Source organism: Tenrec ecaudatus, chromosome 1 (genome assembly GCF_050624435.1).
Source record: "Tenrec ecaudatus isolate mTenEca1 chromosome 1, mTenEca1.hap1, whole genome shotgun sequence".
NCBI lineage: Eukaryota > Metazoa > Chordata > Mammalia > Afrosoricida > Tenrecidae > Tenrec > Tenrec ecaudatus.
The window spans coordinates 18,521,308-18,541,990 of NC_134530.1; the positions used below are offsets into that span (position 1 = coordinate 18,521,308).

Genomic DNA, 20,683 nt, shown 5'->3' on the forward strand with positions numbered 1-20,683 from the left:
GCTTCTGTGCTAGATGGCCGCTTGTTTACCCTCAAGTCTTTAAGACTTCAGAAGCTATACCTCTTGATAACCAGGTAACATCAGCTTTCTTCACCACACTTGCTTATGCCATCATTTGTCCTCAGGATATTATCTGGAAGGCACCACACAATGATATGATTTTTCTTTTTTTGATGCCTGAAACCCGATACCTTCAAAACATCGTGATTACACAGGCTGGTGTGCTTCTTCTGTGGGGGCTTGGTTACTTCTCAGGAAAATCTCTACTTATTGATCTTCAAGTCTTTAAGGCCCCAGACACTATATATTTTTGATAACCGGGCACCATCAGCTTTCTTGACCACATTTGCTTATGAACCCATTTGTCTTCATGATCCTTTTGGGAAGCTGAGCATCACGAAATGCCAGTTTAATAGAACAAAGTGTTCTTGCATTGAGGGAATACTTGAGTGAAGGCCCAATGTCCATCTGGTACCTTAGTACTAAACCTATTGATATATTCACATAGATGTGTTTCCTCATCCTCATAAATAAATATATATTACATATGTACATGCCTGTATTTAGACCTCTATAAATGCCGTCGGCCCCCTAGTTTTTTCCTCCATTTTCTTTTGCTTTCCTCTTTTCCCACTATCATGTTCAGCCTTCATTTGGATTTCAGCATTTCCTCTCAGTTACAGTACCCTTGCTCAAGCCCTACTAGGCCTCCTATACCCTTCTCACCACTGATTTTGGACGATTTCTTGTTCCTTATACTGTCTCTTTTGATGCCTTTCCTCTTAGAAAAATATCTCATCAAATGAAGTAATGACCAGATCAAACATTAACAGAAATGACCATCACAACCTTCCGGTCACCTTGGAATAAAAGTTTTTTGGTCAAGGAACCAAAAAGCACCAGACAGATGTAATCACACTGTGGATGGTGGTATCAGTGTCTCTGAACTAACCATTTCAGGAGAGTTCTTACTTTCTGCTGATCAAGAATGGCCAGGAGAGGTACAGGTAGGGCACTAGAAGTAGCAGTGGGTGGTGCCACTCCCGTTTCCACCCCTTGGTTCCTAGACTTGTGAGTCTTGGCTGTTGGAGCATTGTAACCACATATTGAACATTGGTTATAGCATACACAGCCTCCTGGAGAACACTGTCCCAATCCTGCAAGGTATTGCCACCTAGCTGGTGTTGTGATTGAGTTTTCTGCATCCCAGGCCACTGTTCCATAAAGCCAACTACTTCAGAATGTTAGAGAACCTGGTAAGACCAGTGTATCCCAGGAGCAGCGCTCATCATACTAGTTGACCTCCCGGAAAGTGAATATTTTGATTTGAGGCAGTGTTCTGCGTGTAAGGCATTCTGTAAGTCTATGAATGACAGCTTTGGCAGAAGCACTGTGCACAGAGAAGGCAAATCAGTGTCAAGGAAAAATCCGAACTCATTGTCATTAAATGAAATGAGACCCATAATGACCCTATCGGATGGGTTATATTTGCTTCTGTGGGTTTCTGAGACTGCTACCTTTTACAGGAGAAATGTTTCATCTTTCAGAGCCATTTGTGGCTTCAATGGGCTAACCTTGCAGCTAGCAGCCCATCTTGGAATTCACTACATAGCCAGGGCTCATAAATGATTATTCACTACATAGCCAGGGCTCATAAGTGACCAATATCGTGTCCTTTTCATAAGGGAGATGGTTCCATGTAACCAACCTAGAAGAGTGGTCTCATATTTCAACTTGTGTTGGTCTCTGACGCTGAGAGATTCGGCCCTCATCAGTGGCAGTGTCCAAATAACCTTCATAACTATCACCATAGCCACCCTTTTCATGAACCCATTGTGTAATGATAAGAATCAGTGGGAAGAGGAGGTGGCTGCCTTCCCAGAATGGATCATCTGATACACTATCTTATGAAAATCTTCCTCTCCAGAGGGAACACTTTGGTGAGCATTGACAAGAAACATGAGAATACTTAATATAACTAACTAGCCCACCCCAATCAGGTGGTTCTGGGTGTCAATAGATCTGGGTGGACACAGGAGAAAGAACCATGGGAAAAAAGAAGGGGGGTGTCAACCAATCCAAGGACAAGGGAACAACAGGTGAACTAAAATCGATGGGGAGAAGGGCATAGATGCCTGGTTGGGCTTATTCAAGAGCAATGTAATGGTGAAGAATAACTGAAACCCTAATGAAGGCTGAACATGATTGCGAGGCAAGAGGAATGTAAATGGAAATGGAGGAAAGTACTAGGAGGCAAAGGACATTTATAGAGGTCTTAATACAGGCACGTACATATGTAAATATATTAATATATATATAAAAGAGGGAAATAGATCTATTAAGGTAGCAGATGGACAATGGGTGTCAACTCAAGTACACCCTCAATGCAAGAACACTTTGTTCTGATAATCTGGCATTCTGTGATGCTCACCTTCCCCACATGATCACTAAAGATAAAATGGGTGCAAAAGCAAATGTGATGGAGAAACTTGATGGTGCTGCTATCAATGGATATAGAGTCTGGGGTCTTAAAGGATTGAGGAAAAACAAATGTCCATGTTGCTGAGAAGCAACAAAATCCACACGGTGGAATTACACTAGTCTGTGTGATCATGAGATGTTAATGGTAACAGGTATCATGCATCAAAGACCCAGAAAAAATAATTTTATCAATATGAAAAGGGTGGAGGGGGCACAGAGTGGAGACCTAACTGTTTCTTGAGCCAAAGTGGAAGTTGTTTAAATTTTTTAACATTGAGAATCCCACTGAAGAAGAGGACAAGACAAGGATGCATCCTGTCTATTCAATATCATTCTGGAGGTTCTGGCTAACAACATGAGACAGCAGAAGGACATTAAAGGGATCCAAATGGGAGAGGAGGAGTTGAAACTATCGCTATTTGCAGACAAAATGATCCTGTACATTGAAAACCCCAAAAGCTCCACAGCAGGAGTACTTACAGCGATAGAGGAATAGGGAAGATTGAAGGATACAAGATCAATAAACAGAAGTCGGTAGGTTTTCTATACACATTGGACAGGGCCATGGAAGAGGGGATTCAGAAGGTAGGACCCATCACAGTAGCTAAGAACAAAATGAAATACTGAGAACTATAATTAACAAAGAAACTAAAGACCGATACAAGGAAAACTAAAAAACCCCACTACAGGAAATCAAAAGCGACCTCCACGAATGGAAGAACAGCTCATGCTTGTGGATTGGAAGACTTAACATAGTAAAGATGGAAATCTTATGTAAAACACTTCAGAAATGCAATGCTATACCAATTCAAATACCATCAGCCTTCTCTAAAGAATTGGAAAAACTGATCACTAATTTCATATGGAGTGGGAAGAAAACCAGAATTAGCAGAGAATTCCTCAGGAAGAAGGACAAAGTTGGAGGACTCGGCTTACACGAATTTAATGCCTATTACACAGCTGCAGTGGTCAAAACAATATAGTACTGGCAAACCAAAAGACACTCAAAGCAGTGGAAAAGAATAGAAAGCCCAAGAGTAAAACCATTAACATATAGACAAATGATCTTCGACAAGGGTCCTCAAACCATCTTGTGGTATGTGGATGCCCTTTTTAACAAGTGGTGCTGGAGACAATGGATATCCACATGTAGAAAGATGAAACAAGACGTTAACCTCACCCCATGCACAAGAATAACCTCAAGGTGGATCACGGACCTAGAAGTTAAACCCCTAACCACCAGGACTATCAAGGAGGGAATTGGGAGTAACCTCAGAGCACTGGCCCAGGGAACTCATAGGCTCACTGCAATAGGGAAGGGTACACACATAGGTGAACTGGACATCATCAAATGGGATTTAATAAGGATAAAGCACCTGTGCACCTCCAAAGACTTCGCCAAGAGGGTGACAAGACAACCCACAGACTGGGATAGGATTTTTAGTAATGACACATCAGACAAAGGGCTCATTACTAAAATCTGCAACGTCATCATGACCTGCAAACAGAGGAAAACAGTTAACCCCCTAAGGAAGTGGGCAAAAGAACTGAAAGAACTTTCTCTGGGGAGGAGACCCATATGGCCAACAAGCATATGAGAAAGTGTTCCTGGTCATTAGCCATAAGAGAAATGCAAATCAAAACAATCATGAGATACCACCTAACCCCCCTGAGGTTAGCCCAAATTAGTACATCAGAGAGCAGCAAGTGTTGGAGAGGCTGTGGTGAAGTAGGAACCCTCCACTGCTGCTGGTCCTGTAGATTTGTACAGCCACTGTGGAAAGCAATCTGGAGATACTTAAAAATAATGGATATTGAACTACCTTATGACCCAGTCATCCCCCTACTTGGCATATACCCAGTGGAGGTAACAAATAAAACATGATAAGTCATCTGTGCTCCAATGTTTATTGTGGCACTATCGCAAAGACTTGGAAACAGCCTAAGTTTCCATCGATAAATGAGTGGATTAGTAAACAATGGCACATAGACACAATGGAGCACTATGCAGCACTGAAAAGCACGGATGATCACATGAAACACGTCGTTTCCTGGGAAGAGCTGGAAGGAATCATGTTAAGTGAGGTAAGCCAAACTCCAAAGGACAGAAATAACATGAGTCCCCTGAGGTAATTATGATCAGCATGGCAGGAATAGAAGAATAGATACCTATCTCACAATAATCAGGTGAGTTATAAACATAGATAGTTGGGGGAGGTCAGACCACACCCAGGGAGGTACATGAGAGTCCAACATAAAGAAGATGAAGGAGGGCAGGTGGAGTGAGAATCAGGGCAGGGAGAAACTGACTTGAGAGCATGGGGAAAACAGGGCACTAGCCCACCCAAGGTGAGAGTATTGATTGTGTTCCCAGAGAACTAGAACATGCATACAGACCCTAGCATGACACGCAAACCAAGTGGGTGACATAAAGTATGGAGGAATCCACAAGAGGGTCGAGCACACTTGGGCCCACCAAACTCAGAGGATGATAGCCTGGCTCAGAGCACCCAATCCACAGAGAAGACCATATGGCCGGCCCCACTGCAAGATGCAACATCCTGCACTGAACCATGGTCCTACAGATGGGACAGCACCAGAGACACAATTTGGGATGTGTGACTGATCTGACCCTACCACTTTGAGGCAAAACACTGGGGTTATGCAATGGAGTGGCGGGGGAAACAGAGCAAGGAAGCTCCAAAGGAGTATAAAGGATGGACTTTGGGGCTAGGACGTGGCACCCTGTCAGACTGTCCAAAAACATTCCTGTAGGAAGCATCTGGCTGATCAAGGTGTTTACTAGTGGTTGACTATTTAGTCCCCTGTGCCTCTGTATCTCTGCAGACAAAAGCTTTGCAAAATGACTGTTATTTGTGACTTTGCTGCTAAAAACATTGAGAGATAACTCAGTTATTTAGGATCTCTTTGAGGCTCTCTTGAATCCTGCCTATCTGTGTGATTGTCCTTGAACCTAGTGCTTTTGTTATTCTAAAGTTAAGAAACTGTGACTAGTTAACTAACATTTGCATAGAAAAGAGTTTAGGAATGTTTAAATTCTTTGATGTTTGTTTTGTGACCAATTCCCTTGTGTAAGAAAAATATAAAAACCAAGCTTCAAATGTACTTGGGACTTCAATCCATCAGATTGGAGTCCTCCCGATCCCATGCTTTGTACATAGCTCTTTATTTTCCTATCATCCGCACGTCTCAGTTTGAACCCAGCTTGATGAGGGATAGCTGGTCTAAATCCCCGCACATTCCTAAAGGTCCACAAACAAACCTTGAACTATTAACTGGCTTTTCTTGCTTGCTTGCTTTTTGTTGTGTTGTGTTTTTTGCATTTCTCTTCTTTTAAATTTTGTTTAAGTGACTTTTTGTTTGTTAGCTTGTCAGTGTTGCTGCTGTCACCTCCGTGTTCTTATGGCTACTTTGTTTGGTCCTGTGGAAGCCATCTGCAATTTTATGCACCTATTATTATCTCTGCAGGTCCACCTAGATAAGATAGGCTGCATAAACCATGTGAGAAGAAAATAACAGGACCAAAGGTCTGAGAGGGGCATGAGAGTGTGGGAGGTGGGGGAAGGGAAGAGGTGTTGGCCAACCCAGGGACAAGGGAACAACGAGTGGTTCAAAACCAGTGGAGGGAGGACTGGTAGGGAGTGACCAAGGGCAAGGTAACTGAGAGGGATTACTGAAACCAGAATGAAGGCTGAACATGGTAGTGGGACAAGAGAAAGCGTAAGGAAATAGAGGAAAGGGGTAGGAGGCAAAGGCATACATAGAGGGCTAAATACAGACATGTACATATGTAAATGTATTTATGATTATGGGGGAAATAGACCTATGTGCATATATTTATAGGTTTAGTAGTAGGATAGCAGGTGGACATTGGGCCTCCCCGCATGCATTCCCTTAATACAAGAACACTTTGCTCAGCTAAACACTCCTTCCATGATACCCACCTTCCTGATATGATTGCTGAAGACAAATGGGTGCATAAGCAAACGTGGTGAAGAAAGTTGATGGTGCCCGGCTATCAAAAGATATAGTGTCTTGGGTCTTAAGGGATTGAAGGCCAACAAGTAGCCATCTAGCTCGGAAGCAACAAAGCCCACAGAGAATAAGTACACAAGCCTGTGTAATCACGAGGGATTGAAGGGATCAGGTAGCAGATACCAAAGAACAAAAACCATCATTGTGTGGTGAAGAAGGTCGATGGAATTGGCTATCGAGAGATATAGAGTCTGGAGTCTTAAAGGCTTGAAAGTAAACAAACAGCCATCTAGCCCAGAAGTAACAAATCCCACATGGAAGCAGCACATCAACATGTGTTATCATGAAGGGGTGAGGGGGCAGGTATCAAGCACCAAAGGCAGTGGGAAAAAATCATTATCATCGTGCATAAGGGGAGCAAGTGATGGGAACCCAATGCCCATCTGTAGACAACTGGACATCCCTTGCAGAGGGGGAGTGGGGAGGAGATGAGTCACTCAGGGTTCAGTGTAGCAATAATGAAACTCACAACCTTCCTCTAGTTCTTAAACGCTTCCTCCTCCAACTATCATGATCCCAATTCTACATTCCAAACCTGGTTAGACCAGAGGATCCACAGCATTACAGATGGAAACTGGAAACACAGATAATTCAGGACAGATGAACCCCTCAGGACTAGTGGTGAGAGTGGTGATACCGAGAGGAGAGGTGGGGTAGAAAGGGGGAACCGATCACAAATATCTATATATAACCTACTCCCTGGGGGATGGGCAACAGAAGAGTGGATGAACGGAGACGCTGGGCAGTGGAAGATAAGATAAAATAATAATTTATAAACTATCAAGGGCTCATGAGGGAGGGAGGAGCAGGGAGGGAAGGTGAGGGGGGAAAGGAAAATGCGGAGCTGATTTCAGGAATCTAAGCAGAAAGCGAGTTTTGAGAATGATGAAACAACGAATGTATAAGTGTGTTTTACATAATTGATGTATATGTGGATTGTGATAAGAGTTGCATGAGCCCCAATAAAATTATTTTTAAAAGGAATAGTGTTATAGAAGAACCTATTCCTGTCCAGGTGAAAATTCACAATACTGTCATCTTTCTCTTCATTCTTTGTGACCTGTCGATGTGCAGAGACTCTTTGAGATGATCTGAAAGTCCTCTCTGCCAACACCTGACGGAGAAAGATGACATTCTTTTTATTCAAGCGATATTGGCAATTACTCACAATGAAAGATGTGGTAAAAACACAGTGGTTAGACTGGGTGGAGTTGTCCGTGGTCAGAAATATTTTGTAAAACTCTGAGGTCTCAGTGAATAATTTCCAGCTGTGTTCTTTAGCCTCTAGAGAAGGAAATGCCCCCATAGCACAGTCATTGTGGGTTACCCTGTGTGCTAGAGACACCAAATTAGAAAGGACAACCTCTGGGGAAGAAATAGTTTGATGGGAAAAAACTTGACCCTGGAGCTGCAAGTTGTCTCCCCAGGGTCAAAGTGGAACAAGCTTTCCTTTTGTTTTTCTCTGAGATCCAAAGAAATAAATTTCTGAAGTTGCGTCAGACAAAAGATTACGTCCTTAATGAGGCAAATGGGGATTTCTCCGCTCAAGCCACAGGGTTGTAAATACTTCACCTCTCACGACTCATGTAATTGACAGTTTCAGGTGGTGAGGAAACTCAGTTTCATCTTCCAGAGGCCTCACGAATACTTACATCCTCATGCCCTTTCTGCAGACACCACTTCTCACTTTAGCAGCAGCACAAGGAAGACACAGCGCTGTTGGACAGAGACTCTTCCAGGAAAACACCTGGATGACCTGCAGCAGCCTCACAGGTGCTGGGACGGGGTGTGAGTGAGGCACTTCACTATTACAGACATACGGATATCAACTGGACTAATATATAAAGCACTTTTAATAATATAAAGTCCCGCTAAGTTAAAGTACCAGGTTCTAGAGGATGATTCTAGACGCACTCAATGTATTCCTTCTCTGTTCTTTCCTTTTGGTGTTGGCTCACTCATCCAACTTCTTTCTATTTTAAAACTTTTAAAAGCACTTTTATGAGCACTTCATCCACATGCTATCCAATGCCCTAATTCAATTAAAGCAAGAAGAGCTTTCAAAGTGTTACCATATTCAATTTTAGATTGTTTTCTTCTTCCCTGTCGTCATTGTTATAACTCCAGTTTCCCTTCTAATTGTGGCAAAAATATGTGCAACAGAACATTCTCCAAGTCCGAAACTTCTTGAAACCAATATATGGGGACACATTGCTCCTTCTCTCAGGAATCTCACAGTTTTCATAGGGTGACAGACATGTAAAAAAGAATGAATAAGTAAATAATTGCCGTTTTCTAAGATGGTTCAATAATCCTGATGAAGTGGCTCATATGACTGGCCTTTTCTTGGGGGATTAATGAATACTTCATAGAAAAGCTCTTAATCATAATACTCAAAGGAGGTGGCTACTGTGGGACACTATTGGGATTGTTTTAAAGCTGTTATTTAGGCTTAGAAAATGACCTGAAATAGCTCATATCTGATGGCGATTGAAGGCCAGGAATGAGAAATGGTGGGTGAGTGTGGCCAAGTGGGCAGCAGTGAGATAACAAAGACTAGATTGACGTTCTGAATGTTGTGGAGATTCGGTACAGAGACTGTAGCAGAGGGTGTGTGCAGTCAGGCTCGCCCTGTGGAGAAATCGTCCTGGTCAATGCAAGGAACCCAGTCTTGCTGCTGCCAAATTCTTGCAGAGAGAAGAGGTAAAAACAGCACAGGAGAAGTGAGGGATGTGTCAAGTGTGACGGGTTGCAATATAATTCACCATGGAACCCACTGAGCAATGGAGGCACGCTCGACATTTTAAATTCGTTATTTTATTTAATTCCTTACCTCCTCTCTGAAACTGTTGTCAAAAGTGTAATTTAAGGGATGATGAAGATGAGAGTTGCCACAGTGACTCTGCTTGTCCAACGCGTGTCATGGCATCTGGGTGAAGCTTGTTTCCAAGGGGTTTTCATTTAAATCATGTCTCTTATTTTACTGAATTTTATTGTTTGAACACTTTTATAATTACAGAAAACATGCAACAACAGTAAGGTAGTTCTCTTTGGCCTCAACTGTGCTTCCCTGTTATTAATATCTTCCATGCAAAGTCCCAGGTTACATTTATAGGTCATGATCTGCTGAGACTCCTCTGGCTGATGAGCACTTCTTGATTTTGAGGATCATATTAGTGTTGAGGCAAACTGGTCAAAAATTTTAGAGACTGTCTTTCAGTTGGTTTTTGCCTAATGCTTGTCATATGGTTCAATGTATTATCAGATTTCTTTATGTTTTTATGAACCAGGAGGGATGTGTCTTATTCACCTATCCATTTAACAACAGCTGTAAATTTACTTGGGTTTTGATTGTGATTGTGTTAAACCTACAAATCAAATTGTGAAGGATTTATATCTTCAGAATAATTAAGGTCCTTCCAATTCATGAACAAAATATACCTTAATTTTTTCTTTTAGAAGTATTTTGTAGGTTACATTCTATCAATTTTGCTAGTCTTTTTTTTAACTAACTCCTATGTATTATTATTTTTATTGAAGTGCTTTCTTTGATTGTTGACATGTAGAAAACACTTCACTGTTGTATACTTTTATGGTTGTTTCTTTGGGATTTCTCTGTAGACAATGATGACGTCTACAAACAAAGAGTGCTTTATTTTTACCTTCCCAATCTGTACACCTTCTGATTTTTAATATTTTTTGCTGTTGTTCTCCCTAGGACTCCCAGAACACTTTAAATATGGTCATCCATAAGTGTGTCATGAACTAAAGTGGAATTTTTTTGCATTTTCAACATTGAGCATGATCCGTATTTGCAAGATTTAATAGATGTTCTGAACGAATGTAGGAAGTTTGTGGAAAAAATAAAATCACAAATCTTTATTTTAATTTTTACCAAATGCTTATTGTTCTTCAGTTGATATGACTATTTTTAATGTAGCTTATGTAAGACATTACTTTTTCTGAATTTCAAATCTTGAATTAGTCTTTAATTCCTGAAACACCTCCTACTATTTGCATTGTACAATTATTTTCATACAGTATTTGAATTGCTTTCCTAGTATTTTTCTGAGGATAATTCTATTTATGTTCATCAGTGGTGTTGATCTGCAGTTTTGCTACAATTTCTAAATCTGGTTTTGATATGACATCAATGTTAACTTCACAGAGTAAGTTGGGAAATGTTCCCTATGCTTATTTTCTGGAAGAGATTGTGCAGGATTAATTTCATTACTGTCCAAAAGGTTAGATAGAATCCAGTAGTATATCTCTATATGTTAAACAATTATTGCCTCCCAAACATTGAATTTTGAAAAAAATAGTTGAAAACTGCATTTGTATTCTCTTGTATTTTTCCTATACATATTTCAATCATTTACTGATGTTTGAACAGTATCTTTGTAATGTGAGTATAGGAATCCTTTTATGCCGTAAAGTTTGAAATATTTATCTTGTTATATTATTGTTCTGGGTATTGTGGGATTTAGAAGTAGGGATTGAAGACTGCTATCTTCTTTACTGTGATCCTTTCATATTTTTAATAATCTCCTGTCTTCTTTCTTGTCTACACCAATTTCCTCTCAGTATATTAGTTTTCTTTCTTTATCTATTCCATGGTAGAATATCAATACAAAGGATCTCTGCGGCAGGGCTGACTGGTCCTTGATATTCCCACAACCATGACTGTCCCCTTAGAATCCCTGAATTATGCAATTCAGTTCTCAGAGGAGGGCAAAACGGATTGGCTCATTTGTAAAGTGTCTTTCCCTGCTGGATGAGCTCAGCCTGAGGTGTATAAGAGGGGGTAAGGGAAGATATGAATGACGTATTGAACAAATATCTTATGAAAACATCCCAAGTTGTCCTCTTTTTTAAAATTTTTTTTATTTATTTATATATATATTTTAACAATTTATTGGGGCTGATACAATTCTTTTCACAGTTCATACATATACATACATCAATTGTATAAAGCACATCTGTACAGTCTTTGTCCTCTATAATCAGAACCTGCAAATGTTATGCCAAACAGGAGAGTCCATTTTATGGAAAGCTGAATTATGTATCATGTAGGTATCTTTTATTAGTAAGTACAAATAGCATCAAATAACGTAATGTAGTTAGTTGGCATCAAGTTAGTTCCAGCTCATGGCAGATGCGTGCGTGCAGAGCAGAACCTCTCTCTAAGGTTTCAGGGCGGGGACTTTTAGGATGCTGTCAGTAGGCTTTTCTCTGAGGCTCCTCTGATGTGGCTGAAATGGCAGCCTTTCTGGTACCAATCAAGTGCTTCACCATTTGTCCCACGAGGACTCTGAATAAAATAATAATGTAATCCCAAGTAATCTTAATTCAGTAATATCCACTATATCATGACGTGGGTGATACAATATTACATCTAAGAATACTCATGGAACTCTGAGGCCCCATGTCATGGTGTCTTCCATAGCATTATGATCATCACACCCCCCTGTTTTTTCTCTATTCCTAACTGTAAGGTTAATCCAGCTTCTTTTTTCACTCATTCAATCTGTCCTTGTTATTGCAAGAAAGTGTGAGCAATATTCCTGTACCAAGGACTTTGCACTACTTCTATCTTGGTCTAAAATATTTTCACAGGTTTCATTTGACTAGCATCATAAATGCCTTCCGACTTTCTATTCAAAGCCTCTTTATTAAAGATGACTGTACAACGAAGCGGAGTCCTGGAGCACTAGTGCTCATGGGCTCGTCTGAGATCTGCAGGGTCGGCAGCTGGAAACTGCCAGCAGTTCTGTGGGAGTAAGACAGGGCTTCCCATTCCCTTAAACAGTTTCAGTTTCAGGAACCGGCAGGAAGGTCGCTATGAGTCAGCATTGATTCAAGGCAGTTGGTTTTGATCTATAACGAAGCATTTCCATTCCACAGTATAGCTTTTTGTTATTGTTTTGACTCCTAGGTACATGAATAAGACAATAGGAATGTCCGCCCAATCCTGCACCATGGACACAAGTGTTATGTTCGAGGGCATGTTTTTGCAGCCACTGTATCCGTCCATGTCATCGAGGGTGTTCAACTTTGGTTGCCACTGCTCTGCTTTACTTTATGTCATCAAGGCAATAATTATAAATCATTTACTTATCATTAATGGTCTGCTGGCCCCCTGGATGCACCATAGTTACCCTTTGGACTGCTAAGTATAAGGTCAGCAGGTGAAATCCACCATCTTCTCTTCAGGAGAAAGATTGAGCTTACTACTCCTGTAGAGTCATAGTCTGGGAAACCCACAGGGGCAGTTCTACCATGTCTCACATGGTCGATATGAATTGGCTTCAAGTTGATGTGAGAGTGAGAGTAAGGAATTCACCCTCTACTATATATGTATATATACATATATAGTAGAGGGTGAATTCCATGTATATATATGTATATATATGTCCTAGAAGAACATTTGAGGGCAGAAATATATAATTTTTATGAATTAGATGAAGGTTTACACAACAGGTCATAGTTATGCGTTCAGTAATACAGAAGCGTTCTGATTCAACTCATGTCTTACAATCCCACTTCTTCCCTATATTTCCTATGTCCATGTCTTCTTTCTTATATTTATGAATTTGTTTTTGAGGAACTGCTGCCCCGTTGACCTTAAATATTTAATTACAATAGCTGAATGTACGTTTAGTTCTAGCCTGGAAGTGTAAGGGCTCTGTTGTCCTTGGGTTTCCACGAGCCTCTCTTGGCCAGTATACTGGTGTCTTGTATGATTGTGAGTTTTGTTCGGCAAAGTTCCCCCACCTGTAACTCATTTTATGTAAGATCTTCTAACCTGAATATGTTCAGAGCAGATATTTGTAGAATAGCACCATCTAGTTCTTCAGATCCACAGCTATGGAGACTGAGGTTGGCAGGCTCCATCATTCTGTTTACCTCATTCTTTTCATGTGTCTTTCAATTTACATCTTTCTTCTTTCTTCTGGATGAGGAGATGTCAGTAGGTCTAACTCAGCTGACTTCTCATAAGGTTTTCAATACTGCAGTTACTACTCATCAAGTAAGCGCAATGGTTTAAAATTTCATTGCAGCTTTCAGTGACTGCCAGAATATTTGGCGCTGACACCAAGGGCTCAAGTAGAAAGCAAATGTTTTGAGTATGATGAAGGCAACAAATGGCCAAATGTGCTTGACACACGATGGATGGATGTATGGATTGTGATAAGAGTTGTATGAGCCCCGTATAAAATGATTTTTTTAAAAGATAATGATGATGGCAACATATGTACAAATGTACTTGACACAATAGATGGATGTATGCGTTCTGATTAGAGCTGAAAAAGCCACCAAAGGAGGATTAAAAAAAAAGAGAATACTTGGCAAACAATAATTAGTCGAACACATGTGATGAATGAGGAAAACAAAGTTTCATGGAAGTTGTAGAATTTACGTTGCTTTTATAAATAGATATGATTCTAATAAAGGAAGGTCAGTCAGGTTTGTTATCAAAAGATTGAGCATTCAGGACTTGTGACATTCTCAACTTAATATTGTATTGGAATTAATTTACCTGGTAAAATAGAATATTCAGCATATCTGTTAGACTGGAGTTAAATTCTTACAACTAAGTTGCATTGCTCTTTTCTTTTCCAGTAGTTTCTTCAGCTACATGGAACCAAGAAATCACACACATTTTGATCATTTCATTCTTTTGGGGCTCTCAGAAGAGGCAGAGCTTCAGCCCCTCCTCTTTGGACTGTTCCTGTCTATGTACTTGGTCACTTTCACTGGGAACCTGCTCATCATCTTGGCCATCATCAAGGACAGCCACCTCCACACCCACATGTACATTTTCCTCTCCAACCTCTCCTTTGCTGACATCTGTTTAACCTCCACCACCATCCCAAAGATGCTGATGAACATCCAGATGCAGAACAAAGTCATTACATATGAAGACTGCATCACCCAGATGTATTTTTTCATGGTTTTTACAGGATTGGATCATCTCCTGTTGACAGTGATGGCTTATGACCGGTTTGTGGCTATCTGTCACCCACTGCACTACATGGTCATCATGAACCCAAGGTTCTGTGGTGTCCTGCTTCTGGCCTCCTGGTTATTGAGTGTATTGCATGCTTTATTACATGGGTTAATGGTTTGGCGTTTGTCCTTTTGTACAGAATTGGAAATCTCCCATTTTTTCTGTGAACTTAACCAGGTAATGCAACTTGCGTGCTCTGACACATTCCTCAATACCTTAGTACTTTATTTAACAACTGGGCTTCTGGGAGTTATTCCACTCAGTGGGATCCTTTTCTCTTACATAAAGATTGTGTCGTCCATTTTGAAAATTGCCTCAGCTGGGGGAAAATATAAAGCCTTTTCTACTTGTGGGTCTCACCTCTCCGTGGTTTTCTTGTTTTATGGTACCGCTTTTGGGGTTTATCTCAGTTCTGCTCCTACTAAAAATTCCAGTTCCAGTGCAATCGCCTCAGTGATGTACACTGTAGCCACACCCATGCTGAACCCCTTTATCTACACTCTTAGAAACAAGGACATAAAGCAGGCCCTATGGAAGCTTTGCAGTTGAAAATTTTTTTCTACTCAACAGAACAATCTCCAGATTAGAAAGCTGTTCATGAGGCAGAGCGGTGAGAATTGTGAATATCTAAATCATTCTTTCCTCAGGGCGCACATCTTATTTATAATCCAAATTAAATCTGCTTTCTTTTTATACATAATACACAAGTGTTTCCTGTATATTTCTTCCATAGATGTTTATTTGTGTCAATATTCTGTCCTCAACAGAAAATTCTTTTTGGTCAACTGCAGATTGAAACATGAAACCTCCTCAGGTGCTAAGCATAGAATATGCCTGTCTACAATTATCCCATAGGAACAGCCTTATTATTGTTCTCAAACCAGAGATGTTGAGACAAACATTTTCAAATTCCTATTTGGATAGCCTGTTTCTAATGATGGATTCTAGTATTAGATATTTGATCTTTTGATTATTTTCGTGAAGTCTTGTTAAGTATTTTGATTTGGAATTTTAGAAGCATGTTTTTGAGAGTTAGTTTGTGTCAATTGAATGCTCAGTGTTCTCAGTGAGTTTGCAGGTATGGCCTGGTCATCTTCATGATGTTCTGTAACATAATGTCATCAATGCCAGCGTGAGGGTTGCTATTAAGAGACATTTAGCTGTGTGAAGGTGCATGTGGATTGTAAACTCTTCACTCAGGTCACAGCCTTGATCCAGTTGCAAGGACATTTCTTTGGGTGTGTAGCCCAATTCTCTTACAAGTGGATGCTGTTAGAAAATGTGGATGCTTCTTGATGGGCCTTGCTATTGCATCTGTCTTGTTGAGTTCTTATTCTTTGGACTTGAACCAAATGACCTCTCATATTGCCTGCCAGTACTGAGAGCTATAGGCAACCAATTCTCTGACCTGTGAGCCTTGTATTTGCTCTCATCTCCAGTGAGAAGCCTCATCTAATCTCATTGACTTCATCCATATTTGAAGCCATGATGTTACTCCTGAATCCACAAAGCTACATTGGTCAGGAGAAGTCTACTGCTTAACATCGGACACCGTGTTTGGAACCAGAGTGGGCTTCTCCACTTCTATAGCTGTGTGAACTATTTCCCTGATATAAAAGTTTCTTATATTTATGAGTATCATGATTTTTGCTTCTCTAGAGAAGGAAGTCTAGGACCTATGGTTTGAACTTAGTTGCATAGAAACAAATTATATGGATGCATTTTCCAAAGTTGTTATATTAGTCTGACTAATTCTCCAAGTGTTACTCACTGTGCTTTCTTTAATTTGCTACTATTATTAGTAACAAGGGTGCTGTTAACTCAAGTGAATTGACAATATTATTACGTAAAGTATTACCATCAACAAATTAACTTCTGGGGACGAATGAAGTGATGGATGTTCATGTGTTTGATCATTTTCAACAATTGTGTCATGATAAGAAGTATAGGGAAGATGATTGGTTGCTATGACTTATAATAGAAAAATTTGTAATTGAAAGAGTTGAGCTCAAGACTTAGGTATCATTTCTCAAATGCCACATAAAAGACCTAGTCACAAAAAAAGATTAAAAATATGCCTTCTTCACGAAATCGCACAATATTAAACAAAAAAATCAGCAGTCGGGACATTATTTTTCTGAAAGAAAGAGTTTTTATGGATTAGAAATCAAACTGTCCAATCAAAAGTTATTTGAAGCATATGTTATTGTACATAGCATATGTGATGAACAATAATGGTTTTTAAATCTAAAATGTTTGTGTATTCGAAGTCAAATAGTTAGGTGTAATGTATAATTTTCTCCATTTAGAAAAAAATTTGATATGATATCACACACCTCTAAATTAAGTAAACTGGTAATTTAAGAAGCTTTAGTAAGAGTACAAACACATCCTCAATCTATTTGAATGAACAAAAAATTTCCTTCCAAATACCTAGTTTTCCTTCTAAAGATTGTTATTGATGTACCCCTCCATATGTTCATACCTGTATTTAATCCTAGCTGCTCTGAGAAAGAAGCATTTCTTGAATGAGACATGAAACGTTGTTTTTCCCTCTCATTTGCTTTAATAAAAAAAAACATCAACCAAATATCCAAGTAGAACGATGGTAGAAAAGAGAGTTGTCTATTGGGTTTGAAATTTAAAACAAGAGCTGTTTCAGAAAAATACAAGTGGAAGTATAATCCCTACACATTCAATAAAAGACCCAATGCACACATTTTCAAATTCAATCATCAACCAATATGTAATGGTAGAACATTTTATTTCTGAAAATCGGGAATAAGAATTAAAATGTCCATGAGAAGGTTCTGTTTCCCTGTGATGGGTTTCATGTCCTGTAATGAATATTTTTCAGATTATATTCATAACAACTCTCTGAGAAGTTCATGTTCTTTCAAGTTAAAGGAAGTAGTCATCATCTGTGTCCTGTAGTATTTTCTGCTAACATTTCATTACAGAATTGACGCTTAATTCTAGGGTATATCAGATATTGCATTAAACCTTATATCACACACCTAGTAAATGTCTAGAAATGTTTATACAAACATATTGTGATATTAAGAATCCCTGGTGGTGCAGTGTGTTAAGTGTTAGGAAATTAGTCCTAAGGTAAGCAGTTCAAACCTTCCAGGAGAGAGATGAGGCAGTCGGCTCATGTAAAGATTTACCATCTAAGCAACCCTCAGAACTCACCTTCTGACCGTGAACTTGGTCTCCCTTTTCTAGAACTTTAATCAACCACAGAGAAACAAGAAGGAAAACCCCCCACAAATGTCAGAATTTATCCTCATGTGGCTCACGGAATGTGTTAGTCCATGTTAACTAGAGAAACAAATTCATAAGACACACATCTGTGTGCCAGAGAGAACTTTATATCAAAGAGCAATGGTACATCAAGAAAACATCCCAGCGCAGTCCCGATCAAGTCCATAAGTCCAATATTACCCTATATGTTGACCTTAGTTCATAAATTCCTCTTTAGTTTTATGCAACCATGCAATGATCCTCAATGCAGGGAGATCACAGACACATGGATGAAAAGTCTTGTGGATCCAGTGGCAGTGGAAGCATCTCAGTGCTGGTGTGGGTCTCCATATGGCTTCCCCAACTCCAGGACTCTGGCTAAATCAGAGTAGCTCCATTTGGCTTGTCATAAGGAATGCGAAGCTGAGAGAGATAGATAGATAGAGAGAGAGAGAGAGAGAGAGAGAGAGAGAGAGAGAGAGAGAGACCAACAGACAGCAAGCTATTTTTCTTCATTATGCCTCTAAATGAGGTCATCAAGCTGTGACCTAATTGATATGCTAAACACCACCTCTAACTCTTAATAGTCTCAAGTTGACACCACATTATGGAACAATCACAGACCACCCCTTTTCACCTGGACACTCACACAACTCTTTGGCAATATATAAATTTCAAACATTAATACAAACTTATCTGTATCTAATATGATAAAACTAAAATGCATACAATTAAAACATGTGTCACCCTCATTTAAACATAACATTCTACAGGTGAACCAAGCAAAAATATTCTATACTTATGTAACTACCGACATCATAATCCTATGAACATGCTCTCTCACCTATAAAAGTTGTAAGTCAACCACTTCATGCCTTTACCCCCCATTTTGGGTATCCAATTTCTGTACTGCTGTCTTCTACCAATCCAGTGCTCTGAGGAGACAATGCTAATCTTTGATGTGAAGACTCTGCCTTCAAGTTGTAACCATGTGACCTCAGCATCCATAATCAAAGCCAAATCTGAACAAGCCATCCATAAAGTCAGCAACAATATGCACCAGTTCACAGGCTCAAACATCTTTGCTTCATCTTGTTGGGTTGGTTAACTCAATGTGAGCTGCCTCACTTCACTTCAAAAAGGTGCCCCCTTGGCTGTCTTGCCTTTAGACCATGGGCCCGGTCTCAAATTTTTAGCACCCCAGCCCTCTTGTGCTAAGAAATGAACTTTAGACCAGTCAATCTGCTCTCATTTTCTCCTCTAGTACCTATGAACCAAGTCCACGGGCGTCAGTGGTATGACTCAAACCGAATAGGGCAAAGGTCCCACATGAATTGAGAATTAGAGAGAAATATCTCTAATAAACATAGATGAAAAGATCCTTAACAAAATATTGGCCAATAGAGTACAATAGTATTTAAAACATAGCATCCACCGTGACCAAGTAAGGTTCATCCCAGGGATGCAGGGACAGTTTAACATCTGAAAATCCATCAATATTATACACCACATTGAGAAGAGAAAGGATAAAACAAATGATAATATCCATAGATGCAGAAAAAATATTTGACCACAGCCAACACCCTTCCGTAATCATCCATAATTAAGACACTCATGAAGATAGGATTGAAAGGTAAGTTCCTCAAGTTGATACAAGCTATCTATGAAAGGCCAATGGCCAACATCATAGTCAATGGAGAAAAGACAAGAACAATCCCACTGAAAAAGGGTACAAGACAAAAGATGTCCCTTGTTCCCACTTCTATTCAATATCATTCTGGAGGTTCTGGCTAACAACATAAGACAGCGGAAGGACAGCAAAGGGATCCAAATGGGAGAGGAGGAGGTGAAATGATCCCTCTTTGCAGACGATATGATCTTGTACATTGAAAACCCAAAAAGCTCCATAGCAGGAGTACTTACAGCAATAGAGGAATACGGAAGAGTGGCAGGATACAAGATCATAAACAGAAGTGGGTAGGTTTTCTATACACATTGGACAGGACCGTGGAAGAGGGGATTAAGAAGGAAGTACGTTTCACAGTAGCTAAGAACAAACTGAAATACCCAGGAATATATTTAACAATAAAACGAAAGACCTATACAAGGAAAACTGTAAGACCCTACTACAGGAAACCCAAAGAGACCTCCACAAATGGGAGAACATCCCTTGCTCTTGGATTGGAAGGCTTAACATAGTCAAGACGACAATCTTACCTAGAGCACTTTACAAATTCAATGCCATACCATTTCAAATACCATCAACCTTCTTCAAAGAGTTTGAAAAACTGATTACAACTTTCATATGGAGAGAGAAGAAATCCAGAATTAGAGAACTCCCCTAGAAGAAGGACATAGTTGGAGGACTCACATCATCCGATTTAAATGCGTATTACACAGCTAGAGTGGTCAAAACAGCATGGTACCGGCACGATGGACGCTCAGACCATTGGAAAAGAATAGAAAGCCCAAGAATAAAACCATGAGCATATAGACAAGTGCTCTTTGTCCAGGGTCCCAAAATCATCAAGTGGGAATTGGATGCCCTTTTTAACAAGTGGTGCTGGAGACAATGGATATGCACATGCAGAAAAATGAAACAAGACGTTTACCTTACCCCATGCACAAGAATAACCTCAAGGTGGATCACAGACCTGGAAGTTAAACCTGAAACCATCAGAACCATCAAGGAGGGAATCGGGACTAACCTCAGAGTACTGGCCCAGGGAACCCATAGGCTCACTGCAATGGGGAAGGGTATACACACAGATGAACTGGAAATCATCAAATGGGATTTAATAAGAATAAAGCACCTGTGCACTTCCAAAGACTTCACCAAGATGGTGACACGAAAACCCACAGACTGGGATAGGATTTTTAGTAATGACA

General features: G+C 39.9%; 1 protein-coding gene across 1 annotated transcript; it reads left to right on the forward strand.

The window, feature by feature from the left end:
• The first annotated feature begins 14,176 nt into the window (after nt 1-14,176).
• On the forward strand, nt 14,177-15,097 carry LOC142447969 (olfactory receptor 7A5-like). The gene has a single exon (XM_075549429.1). The coding sequence runs from the start codon at nt 14,177-14,179 to the stop codon at nt 15,095-15,097; it is 921 nt and encodes a 306-aa protein (XP_075405544.1).
• The last annotated feature ends 5,586 nt before the right edge of the window (nt 15,098-20,683 follow it).